The 12815-nt window shown below is 42.5% G+C and overlaps 1 protein-coding gene across 6 annotated transcripts in view; it reads right to left on the bottom strand.

Moving 5' to 3' along the window:
* DCAF6 (DDB1 and CUL4 associated factor 6) overlaps positions 1-12815 on the bottom strand; it is a 178133-nt gene that overhangs the window by 151113 nt on the left and 14205 nt on the right. For 5 of the 6 annotated variants that reach the window (XM_082244794.1, XM_082244798.1, XM_082244799.1 and 2 more), the window contains exon 2: positions 1748-1877. In XM_082244794.1, the coding sequence (XP_082100920.1) occupies positions 1748-1838 (91 nt within the window). In that variant the 5' untranslated portion in view covers positions 1839-1877. The remainder of the gene's footprint in view (positions 1-1747; positions 1878-12815) is intronic. The other variant, XM_082244795.1, reaches the window with a different exon arrangement.

Genomic DNA, 12815 nt, shown 5'->3' with positions numbered 1-12815 from the left:
ATTAATTGTAGAATAGTACTTCTATAACATGTGCAAAGTTTCAACTAAGTGCAAATATGCATAATCAAAGTGCGTACAGTACAAATTAGAGATTGACGGATATAGTTTTTTCAGGGCCGATACCGATTTTCCAGCCACCCTTCTGGCTGATAGCCGATATTCTGCACATTTAAAAAGTTTTCTTTTTTTACAATGCCCTTTTAAAATATAAATTTTTTGAACACTTTTATTGCTGTCACAAGGAATGTAAACATCGCTTGTGACAGTAAAAGGCAGTGACAGGTACTCTTTATGGAGGGATCTGGGGTCTGACTGTTTTGAATGCTGTCATTTTTTTTTTTATCTGACACCTTTAAGGCTCCAGTACCCAGAAGTGATATCATGACATCACTTCGACCCATAATCGGTTGACCCTTACTATAAATACTTGCACAATTAGCATTCTCACTGTACAGAGTGTGTAAATCCAAGGACCATCCAGCTATTGTGAAAACAATGTAAATCCGACAGACACTTAATGCTCAAGGCAACTCCAACCCTAATATACAGAATCTCATCTTGAACCACTTCACGCCCTTAGGACGTATCCATACATCCTTGGGTTGAAGTGGTTGTACCAGGATCATGGCTGCAGCTATGATCCGCCATGATCCTTCAAGGGTCTCCAATGTGACCATGTAGCCTGAGACTGCAGTATCCTGTGTGGCCAGCTGCAGACAGAGCAAGGGAAGGTGCATCTGCATCTGCATCCCCCCCCCCCCCCGTAATGAAGTCAGAAGAGACAAGAAATGTGTTGCGATTCACTTCTGATCAGAGAAGTCTGAACCTGCCTAAGCTATCCCATTTGGAAACGGTCACTGCGGGTAGCCAAACATAACTGGTGGATGCATTCCCTGTCCCGCCGCTGCACATGTACATGCCCCTTGCATACGTAGGCTGCAGGGTGTGGAATGCCTCTACCACCGATTGGCTGGCTACAGTGGCAGCATCCTGGCAGGATAGCTCATGGGGGTTCAGACTTGTGTTCTGAGCTCATCGCTACTTCTGATATACACCTCGCCATTGCCACCCCTGAGTAACAGCTATTCTGTGTATCAGGTACACTCTCAAAAAGAATGGTGTCCAGTGTTTGAACATGAACTTTTAACTACCTTAATGGGATTGAACATGGATTTACCCAGTAATAAGACCAGGTCTTCACCAGGTGCTAAGGAGAGCGTACCATGGGCGCGCCCCCCTCCCCCCAGGAATGAGAATAAGAATGAAAAAAAGGCATCAGGGGTGCATAAGTCAAATAAACATGATCCCAATTTTTTAAAGGGTGACTTCAGGACCAACTTGAGGTAAAGTACTCTTATTCCAAATTATCTTCATATTAAAATTACACAAGTGTCATTTTAAAGAGAATGTTGAGTAATTTTCAATGTAAAAGGGATCAGCTCCATGTAGTTTTTAATTATATATGTACATGGAGGCAGACTATTTTGCTCATTTCACGTATGCTCTGCTTCCTGTTTTATAGTGCTGAAAAGAGATTTAATTATTTCACACAATGCAAGCCTGCAGGTTGGCCAAGATAGGCAGACCATGTATTTGAATGCTGCCTAATCATGATCTTGCTAATCTAATACAATAACAAAAATATAACACATGTTCAAGTTGCTTTTAAGCACTGCAAAAACAAATATGAATGCAAAATACCTTTTTTCACCACAAATTCACAGCAATGTTGTTAAGCATCACATACCCAAATAGTTGATACGGATAGCACTGGGTTCATCCAAGCCAAGTGCACGTTTTCGTACATCCCACAGGAGGTTAGTACAGCAATGGGACATAGTCCAAGCGCTGTCACGCCTTTAGGATAGCGCTTTCAACTACAAGGAAACAAAAAGAAACGGTTGTAACTAGATAGAAAGATGTGAGCTCTGCTTGTCTTCGCTTTAAAATACCCTATAATCAAAAAAGGGGAGGTCAACACAGAAATGCACTTGTGCAGATGTTTAAAATTCGTCACATAGCAGCTAACAGGAAAATTTTTAAAAATGGACACTTCACCAAAAAAGGGGAAATATACCACTTCAGATTTTTAGAACTATAAACCAAGTATTTTCGTTTTTTTTCATGCACGTGCTTCCCCATTGTAGAAAACAAAGTCAGGTGTCTCTGGATCTCACCTTGTGATACTAAATCTTCCTCCCATGTTTCCAACCCAGTTAATCACTTAGGACTGCAACACAAAGCCACCCAGAACAATGCAAAAAATTTCCAACAGCTGATTTTTTGGTTAATAAATCTTTCCATTAACATGCATACTTGGAATCGGCAAAACATTCCAATTTACACCTATGGAGGAGAGGAATGAAACCCAAAAAACACCCTTTGGTACCAGATTCTTTTGGAACAATAGTAATTGGTTAAGAAAATTCTAACTGGCATGTCAACAGAACAGAATGCCTACATATGATTATTTACCAGCTCAACAGTTAGTGCCTGATTAAGCAGAGACAATTTTATGTCTTCAGGCAATTTATTCCTAGCCACACACGATCCAACAACTACAAGCATCACTTAAGGATGTTGGGATTTTTCTAATCTGTAAATTAATCACACAGGAAATTTACCAAATTGCATCAATGGATAAGAGTGAGAGAGAAGTACCACACATGTACCAAGGTTGGTAGGTAAGTATTGTAGTGGGTCTTGTGAGGATGGGCAGCTATTCCCCTGCCTGTCAGTCTCCAAGAAACGTTCTCTTACATTAAAAAACATACAGGACCAGGGTCTGAGGTGACCAATACAGTCTCCACGCTACATCCAGGCATTTGAAGTATGTTAGTATGAAAGTGGTTTGATAGGAGCAAAGGTTATATGATGCTGTGACTTGTCCCTATGTGGGTACGATGTGGGGCCAACCTAACCTGAAAAACTTGCATATAAAAAGTATTCTGTACAGTGGTCAGAACAAAAAGAAAGGTTAGATGGTTGGCTAAGTATAGGTCGGGACACTGTTTAAGTGTAAATCATAGCAGATAATTTATTGAATATGGCGTGAAATTCATTAATGGTGCAGTAGTTCAGGAAGTGTTCCTGTTTTCCTTTTTATATTTTGCACTGTAAACAGTCACGTGGAAGCAATGGTTGAATGGGGGGATCCGGATGGATTTTCTCCTAGAGTGTATGGTTTGCCTGGTTAGAGGTGCTGTACTACAGGTTTGCAGGGATGGTTGCTGGGAAACCGTGGAACTGATCACCCATCTGAATCTGGAAATGTGTGGGGACTTAGGTAGAGTTAGGAAAATGTCCTATAACTCTAATGGCTGCAGTGCCATTTCTTCACCCATCCGTCTGACCTACACGTTTGACAAAGTTAAAATTTCATTCCTAGACTTATGGATCAGAAATGAAAACAATTGCCAAACTTACGAACACCTTCCGCAAAACCACGGCAGCTAATACACTATTAAAAGCAGACTGCCACCACCCCCAATGGCTAAAGAACGGTATACCCACTGGCCAATTCCTAAGGATCAAACGCAACTGCTCAAAAAAAGAAGATTACTACAAGGAAAGCAAAGACTTATACAAAAGATTCCGTGAGAGAGGTTATTCACATAAACAACTAAGGAATTCAAAACAAAAAGCCAACAAGCGAGAAAGAGAAGATCTTTTAGCTCGCAAAACCCCCTCCATAAAAGACGCAATTGGGACAACAAGAATCATTACCCAATATGGGGCCCAATGGGAACCGGTACGCCAAATCCTGGCTAAACACTGGGGCATCCTCAGCAATACACCTACCCTAAAAGAAATAGTAGGCACTAATCCCAGCATGGTGGCAAGACGAGCAAAAAACCTCAGTGACATACTAACCAAATCCGAATTCTCTAAGGATTTGGACGGCACTTGGCTCATGCAAACCCCCAGAAGCAAAGGAATATTCCCTTGTGGAAGATGCCAGATTTGCCCCTATATAGACAGTATGGCTGAATTTGCATCTTATTTGGCACAAACACGCACAGGACCCTTTTTTGGGTCCGCAGCAGAATCATGTCCGAATGTCAGATCGCACTGCGTTATGTGACCTTTGAATTGACACCCCCAGCAATTCGCATATGACAGTGTGGACTGCCTGCGCTGGGAATGCGATGCAGGAACCCGCAGTAGATTCGCAGGGTTCCCGCATCATAGAAGTGTGAATCGGGACTCAGGTAGTGGTGGAGACCCTTTGTTGTGGTTTGTGCTACTTGGGCCATTTGTGCTGTCTGGAGGAGATATGTGAACAGATTAGGTTCTCCTAAACTTCCCAAAGATTTGGGGGTGCATAAGGTCTGTTTGTTGGTACAACATTTCTTGAGACCATAAAAAAAAAAAGTAATATATTTTGTTCTGTAATGCTCATCTATAAATTGCTATAAACCAAGCTCTGGTAAAAACTCATGCAAAGTGAACATCCTATTTGCTTTTAGTAAATCAACCCCATAGTCTTAAAGTGTTCCTAAACCCACAACAGTAAAATCAGTCTGTATATGCAGTAAAGCATGCTTATTATACTCACTGTGGAACCTAAGGGGTAAATCTTCTGCATTGTGTAAAAAGGCTGCTTGAGCTTTTATGCACAGATCCTCCCCTCCTTTCAGACTCCAGAACAAGTCCGGATAAGACAGAGCCTTTGGAGTCAGGCTGCACATGCTCAGATTGGTGTGTATGGAGAGAGAGTTTTTTTATTTTTTTCTTAGGAGAGTGCATGTATGTGATCAGCACAGGGCCAATAAGCACTGTCCAGACAGAAGGTCAGGGATCCTGCATCCTGATGGGACAGCTCAGTGCAGTATGAAACTCCTCCTACAAGCTTTAACCAGACACTAATACAAGTCACAAGACTGCTATATACTGCTGATGGGAAAAGGAATTTAGCAGTTTATATTTACTAAAATAATTGCATTTCCATGTTCCATGTGTACTGTGGGAGACAGATATAGTGAATGCAGAGTTCTGGGTTTAGTAACACTTTAACCACTTAAGCCCCGGAGGATTTGGCTACTCAAAGACCAGGGCCTGTTATGCGATTCGGCACTGCGTGACTTTAACGGACAATTTTGCGGTCGTGCGACGCTGTACCCAAACAAAATTGACGTCCTTTTTTTCCCACAAACAGCTTTCTTTTGGTGCTATTTGATCACCTGTGTGATTTTTTTTTTTTGCGCTATAAACAAAAAAAAGAGCGTCAATTTTGAAAAAATAACAATATTTTTCACATTTTTTATATGAAATTCGCCAAAAAAAATTGTAAAAAATCAAATTTTTTTTAACATTTTAGGCCAATTTGTTTTCTGCTACATATTTTTGGTAAAAAAAAAAAAAAACGCAATAAGCGTATTTTGATTAATTTGCGCAAAAGTTATTGCGTTTACTAACTAAGGGAAAGATTTATCTAATTTTTATTGTTTTTTTTTTTTTAACTAGTAATGGCGGCGATCTGCGTTTTTTTTTTGCGAGACTGCGACATTGCGGCAGACAGATCGGACCCTTGACTGACATTTTTGACACTTTTGGGGGTACCAGTGACATTACTACAGTAATCAGTGCTATACATATGCACTGTTACTGTAAAAATGACACTGGCAGGGAAGGGGTTAACTTTATTGGTGAACAAGGGGTTAAGTGTGTCCCTAGGGGTGTGCTTCTAACTGTCAAGGGGCGTGGCTTTTGATGTAACCACAGAGACATACGATCCTACATAGCAGGATCGTATGATCTCGGTTCTTACATCAGGGAGAAGGACAGACGGCTTTGTTTACATTAGCCGCCTGCCTTTCTCCCTCTCCAGCGGGAGATCACGAGTGACCGGTGGACCACGGAGCCGCCGGTCACTCGCGCGGAGATCCCAGTGAACGGGCGGGAGCGCGCCTCCGGCAGCGCGCGCTCGCCCCCTATTGGCTCACGGGCGAGTGACGTACCGATACGTCATTTTGCCCAGGGGGGTTGACCACCGCAGTATATGTACTTGCGGCGGTCGGCAAGTGGTTAAGTATGCACCATATTTCTTTTGCTGTGCACAGAAAAAAAAAAAAACACACATGGGCAGTTGTCACTGTCAGTAACAGCTGTTTACAAACAAAGCCATCTGATCACAGTGTTAGGCCTCTTTCACACGACTGGACAGATCGGGTCCACCTGTCTATTATTCAGGCGGACCCAATCAGGCCATCCATTATCTTCTATGGGGAGGCAGATGTCAGCGGACATGTGTATCCGCCTGGCATCCGATCCGACAAGATCAGCTGAAAACAGACGGCTGAGCAAGCGGAGTAAGTCAAAACAAATCTGCCCCATGTGAAAGGGGCCTTAAAGGAGGAAATTATGGGATTACTTTTTTTCCCCATTTATACTTACCTATGTGGATGCAGCATCGGTCCAATGCTGCATCTGTCCCCCGGTGCCTCTGCACTGAGAACCGAGTGATTGAACACCGCCGATTACTCGATTCCGAGAGTTTCCCAAGCAGAAAGCTGCTGACTGTCAGTCAGCAGCTCTCTGCTCTGCCCCTTCCTCGCTCATTGGAGTACTGAGTTGTGGAGGGGCGGGGAGCGGCCGACTCAGGCTCTGAGCAGCTCGCTCAGAGCCTGAGCCGGGTGTCGGTCCAGGCACCTGGTGGATCCCGACTCCGTGGTTGTGATGACATCTGTGACATCGGCAGAGAGCAGACTTCAGCCCGCTCTCTGCTGAAAACGGGTCACATGGTCGGTACTATGTTCATACTGTCTGCTGTTGATATACATTTGTTCTTCGCTTTTCAAGAGTGTGTTAATTCAGACGATGCAGATGGAAAAGGGTTAAAGCAACCCTTGATCACCCTCGTGTTTTGAAACCGCTATCAAATGTGAATTATTCAGCTCACTGGTGCGTAATCCGGGATTTCAAACTTCACTCAGATATGCCCCCCAAACACCCAGTTTTCCCTCATTGGGTCCCCACCCTGCCACTCGCACAGCATAAGGAGGAAGCCAGAATGTCATTCAGAGCTGTACATCAAAGACACCTCTGGCCTTCCTCTGACAGTCATGCCCAAGGGTAGTGCTCAGAGATAGAGAGGAGGACTACATTTACTTACACTGGAATTGGGTTTGAAATGGATAAAGGAGTGGTTTAAAAATGTATCATTTTGTTATGGTTTTGAGGAGAAAGTAAATACTTACTTTAAGCTAGAGCTTATAAACGTCCTCAAGTCCTATCTTCTCTTCCGGTATATAAAAGAAAAATGAAATGCATCTTCTAGGAAAAAAAAAGGGAGGCTTTACCACTCACAATTTTTTGGGGGGCTCCACACAACGTTTGCTCTTTAGCCACCTTCTAAATGATCACTGTGTGTGTGTGTATATATATCTATCTCTCTCTATTTATTTTTTCAATTATATTATACACACACACACTTGGCAGTGGTTGAAACCCCCAAGGCTTACCTATAGGCACTGCAAATATCTCCTAAATTTGCACCGTTTAGGAGATATTTACATTGCACGCAGCCGATGACGCCATCGGCGCATGCGCTCTAAAGGAACGGCCGCGTGCCGTTCCTTCAGAGCCCTGTGCCGCGAACGGCCATTCCCGTGCGCATGCACAGGAATGACTTCATCGCGCCTCTGCCCAATCAGATGGCTGAATGACGCGAACCCCGAAGTAAGACGGCTGATGCCATGTTACCGGTGAGCGGGCAGCACTGCAGGGGGCTTCGCTCTAAGGTAAGTATTTCATAATGAGCTTGTATGCAATGCATACAAGCGCATTAAATTATCCCTTTAAATTCTATACGCCTGGGTTTACATTGCTGCAGTGCAGACACCACAATAAATTCACACATTCGTGTGCGAATTACATGCGGCATCTCCAAGGGAGGGCTGGCAGCTTTAGGCCTGGGGGAGCAAGTCCAGTCAAGTGGCCCATTGAACCATCGAATCAGCTCACCATTTATGCCCACCTGGTTTTATAACGTATATTGATGTTTTGAAGCAAGACAAACCTGATGCAATGTGGTAACATAATTTAATGTTAATAGCAACAAAGGAGGTTTAACAAAAATACATGACAATGCCCAAGGTGGGGCCTAGGAGGCTCCTGTCGAGTGGAGATCACGCTGGCTGACAGGGAGGGGACTGTGTTAGTATTGTGCCGGCTGGGTGCAGGAGCGCACTCTGCACACTCATACCGCTCCGCTGCAGCTCTGCAAATATAACATTGTGTAGCGGCAACCTGCAGCTGTATACAGTGTCTGGCCCCTACATTAATTCAGCCCTGAGTGGGGCCTTAACAGCATCAGAGTGGCCCGGGGGGGGGGGGGGGGGGAGGGTGATTGACACCCTGCCCCCCTTCCCAGTCCTACCCCTGGGCATCTCTGGGATCGGGTTTGAGCCATTAATTTATATTGCTCAAATCGCACCCCAAACTGGTACAGGACCCTTGTTTTTGTCTGCACCAGAATCAGATTGAATGGGTGACCAAATTCTGCTGCATTTTGCAAACCGATTGCAGGGTGTCATTAACTTAACCACTTTCCGCAAACCAACATACCTGTACGTCGGCTTGCAGAAGTGGTTGTACCAGGATGCCTGCAGCTGCAGGGGTCAACAAGGTAAGTTTTTTTTAGAGCTGGCGGTCAGCCTTTAGGAGATAGCCAATGTGGCTCAGCAGCCGAACGGCCATTATCCCAGTGAGCGGGAGGAAAAGAAAACATTTTTTAAACATCACCGCGAGCTCGCGCACGAAAGAGAACACATACGCCTGCAAATGAAAACGGTGTTTCAACCACACATGAAGTATTGCCGCGATTGCCAGAGCGAGAGCAATAATTATAGAAAGAGACCTCCTCTGTAACTCTAAACTGATAACCATTAAAAAAATTTTAACGCATCGCCTATGAAGATTTTCAAGTACTGTAGGTTGTCGCTATTCCATGAGTGTGCGCAATTTTAAACCTTAACATGTAAGGTATCTATTTACTCGGCGTGACATCTTTCACAAAAAATAAAAATGGGCTAACTTCACGGTTTAGTTTGAAATGTATTTTTTCCCAAATTGCGCTTGAAAAACCGCTGAGCAAATACCGCGTGACAAAAAATATTGCAATGACTGCCAGTTTATTCTCCAGTCTTTGCTATATATATATATATATATATATATATATATATATATAAAGTTTGTGGGTTCTAAATGATTTTCTAGCAAAATATGCCGATTCTGAGGTGTCAGAAATAGGCTTGGTGGCTTGGTCCTTAAGTGGTTAACATACAGTGAATATAAAAATCTACACACCCCTGTTAAAAGGTCAGGCTTCTGTGATGTAAAAAAAAAAAATGACAAAAGATAAATGATATAGGCACCACATTGGCCCTATGCCAATCCAGTGGTACTATTCCAGTCCTTAACAAGTCCCTAAAAATTAGAAACAAAGGCTTAGAAATTACAGCGATCAATTATTTTAGGATGCGTGGGTGGATGCCATTTGGTCCAGGCGCTTTATCCACCCTTATTCTGTCTAAATATTTCTGGACCATATCACTTTTGAGCCATTGTGGATCATTTGGGGCTGTGTCAGTACCATCATCATTATGGTCCTGAGCTCCCCCATGCTCCTTTGTATACACAGAGCTAAAGAAAGTATTTAATAAATTTGCCTTCTCTTTGTCCCCAGTCACCCACTCCTGATAATTTTGTAAAGGGCCTACATGCTCAGACCTAACCTTTTTACGGTTAATATATTTGAAGAATTTTTGGGGGTTTATCCTACCATCTTTTGCAATCTGTCGTTCATTTTGAATTTTTGCATCCTTGATTTTCTTTTTACATATTCTGTTATACTCTTTGTAACAATTAAACAATGATAGTGTTACCTCATTTTTATATTTTTTAAAAGCATTTTTCTTTTTATCTATAGCTTTTTTAACTTTAGCCGTGAGCCACATAGGTTTTATTTTTAGCCTTTTAAACTTATTACCCATGGGAATATACTTTACAGTGAGTTTGCATGAAGTCTTTTTGAAAATTTCCCATTTCTGCTCTGTGCTCATCGAAGCCAATATTCCCTCCCAGTCTAAATCCTGGAGAGCAGCCCTCATCCTTGGAAAATTTGCCCTCTTAAAGTTGTGACAACAATCTCCCATATTCTTCATAAGTCTGGGCTATGGGGTAGCATCCAAACCCGGCTAAATTTTGCAAAAACACATCTGAAGTCTCCCAAAAGCATGTGGGAAAATGTGGTCTGGTCTGATAAAACTAAGGTTGAACTTTTTGGCCATAATTCCAAAAGATATGTTTGGTACAAAAACAACACTGCACATCACCAAAAGAACACCATACCCACCGTGAAGCATTATGGTGGCAGAATCATGCTTTGGGGCTGTTTTTCTTCAGCTGGAACAGGGACCTTAATCAAGATAGAGGGAATTATGAACAGTTCCAAATATCAGTCAATGTTGGCATAAAACCTTTAGGCTTCTGCTAGAAAGCTGAACATGAAGAGGAACTTCATCTTTCAGCATGACAATGACCCACAGCATACTGTAAATCCAAATCAACAAAGGAATGGCTTCACCAGAAGAAGATTTAAGTTTTGGAATGGCTCAGATCTGAATCCGAATTGAAATCTGTGGGCTGATCTGAAGAGGGCTGTGCACAGGAGATCCCCTCACAACCTGACAGACTTGGGAGTGTTTTTGCAAAAAAAAGAGTGGGCAAATATTGCCAGGTCAAGATGTTCCATGCTATAAGACTCATACCCAAAAAGACTAAGTGCTGCAATAAAATCAAAAGATGCTTCAACAAAGTATTGGTTTAAGGGTGTGCACACTTATGCAACCATATTATTTAAGGTTTTTTATTCTTACATACCTCCACCGAAAATATTTCAGTTTGTTTTTCAACTGAGTTGATCAGTTTATAGGTCACATTAAAAAGGTGGAAAAAGTTCTGATAGGATTTATCTTTGTCTCATTTTTTTTACATCACATAAACCTTACATTTTAACAGGGGTATATATTTATATCCACTGTACAACTTAACATACATTTTGCAATCAGTTGCCATGGATGGGTTGCGATCTAGATGCGGTGCCAAATCTGCAGCATATTCATTGTGAATTTGCACCACATCTAGTGAATCTAGGCTTCGAAAGCTTGCTTGCTGCATTTTTGGTCAGTTAAATAGTGCAGTTTGGCAGTTATAGTGCCTACATAGTTCTAAATGTATTTGAAATCCTCACTTCTCCCTTTTCTTTCTGCAGCTCTTACGGGATGTATCAGAGCAATGCTCTGTGCAGGCACTGACCAATCAGAATCACACTGATCCATCCCAGAAGCACTGCAGAAAGAAGAGGGAGAAGATTGGGGATTTCAAATCCTAGGACTGCTATACCGGTGTTCTGTGAAAAAACCATACCCGTGAGAAAACCATACCCTCGTCACTTCCGGGCACCTACGGAGGGTATGGATTTCTCACGGTAGTTAAACTTGCGGCGCTTACATTAAAACAGCTCCTATGCAACATCAGTCATCTCCGCTCCTTCCCCTGTCACTTCCCTCATCTCCGGTAATAAATATAAAAGCGGATCACAGAGCCGCGGTCGCCGTCATTTACATCTCATACACCCGCCGCCGCTTTTATATTTATTACCGGAGATGAGGGAAGTTACAGCGATAGCAGAGGAGATGATTGATGTTGCAGCCGAAGTGTTTTATTGTACCCGCCGCAATTAGAACATTAGACACAGTGCCGTTATAATTTCATGCCCACCGAGCATGCGCACTTCTCAAATTCTTTCATGTTCAATTGCGTATCCGGGGCTCTGAGCATGCGCACTGCTCAGCTGTTTCAGACCGGAAGTGACGAGGGTATGGTTTCTTCACGGGGTATGGTTTTTTAACGTTACACCGGCTGTGTGAGCACTGATGGCTCATCCCACAGATGTAAGCACACACCATAGTGTAATGAATCAGCTACTGCAGAGTGAATTACTATACAGAACAGATACAAAGTTGCAGACAGTGTTTCATTTGCAATTTTGAAGCTTTACGAACACCTGTCAATGCTCTGTGTCTATTATGTGCATTACAGTGGACAGTGTTGTTCCCCTGGTCATGTTTGCAACACTTTGCGCTGCGCCAAAATGTATCCGACATGTAGCGTTCAGCTGGCTTTACTGCTCCCCAAAGCCTCCATTTACGTCAATATAAATGCACAGCAAACATGCCATTTGCACCCCTATGGTGTTTACAGCGTGTTTGAGATGCATTAACCACTTTACCACCGGAGGATTTTGCTTTCTTACGTCTGGGCCACTTTTTTGCGATTCGGCACTATGCGACTTTAACTGACAATTGCACAGTCATGCAATGCCATACCCAAACAAAATTTACGTCCTTTTTTTTCCATAAACAGAGCTTTTTTTTTGGTGGTATTTGATCATCTCTGCGATTTTTATTTTTTGCGATATTAATAAAAAAAATGCGACAATTTTGAAAAAACAATATTTTTCTAATTTGACAGTTAAAAAATATCCAATATATTAAATTTTTGTCATATATTTAGGCCAAAATGTATTTAGATACATGTCTTTGACAAAAAAATTCTCAATGAGCGTATTTTTAACCGCTTGAAGACCGGAAGATTTTACCCCATTCCTGACCAGGCCATATTTTGCGATTCGGCACTGCGTTAATTTAACGGACAATTGCGCGGTCGTGCGACGCTGTACCCAAATTAAATTGACGTCCTTTTTTTCCCCCACAAATAGAGCTTTCTTTTGGTGGTATTTGATCATCTGT

This window comes from Pelophylax lessonae (assembly GCF_965119305.1).
Source record: "Pelophylax lessonae genome assembly, chromosome: 2".
NCBI classification, from domain to species: Eukaryota; Metazoa; Chordata; class Amphibia; order Anura; family Ranidae; genus Pelophylax; species Pelophylax lessonae.
This window is presented reverse-complemented; position numbering and strand designations above follow the sequence as displayed.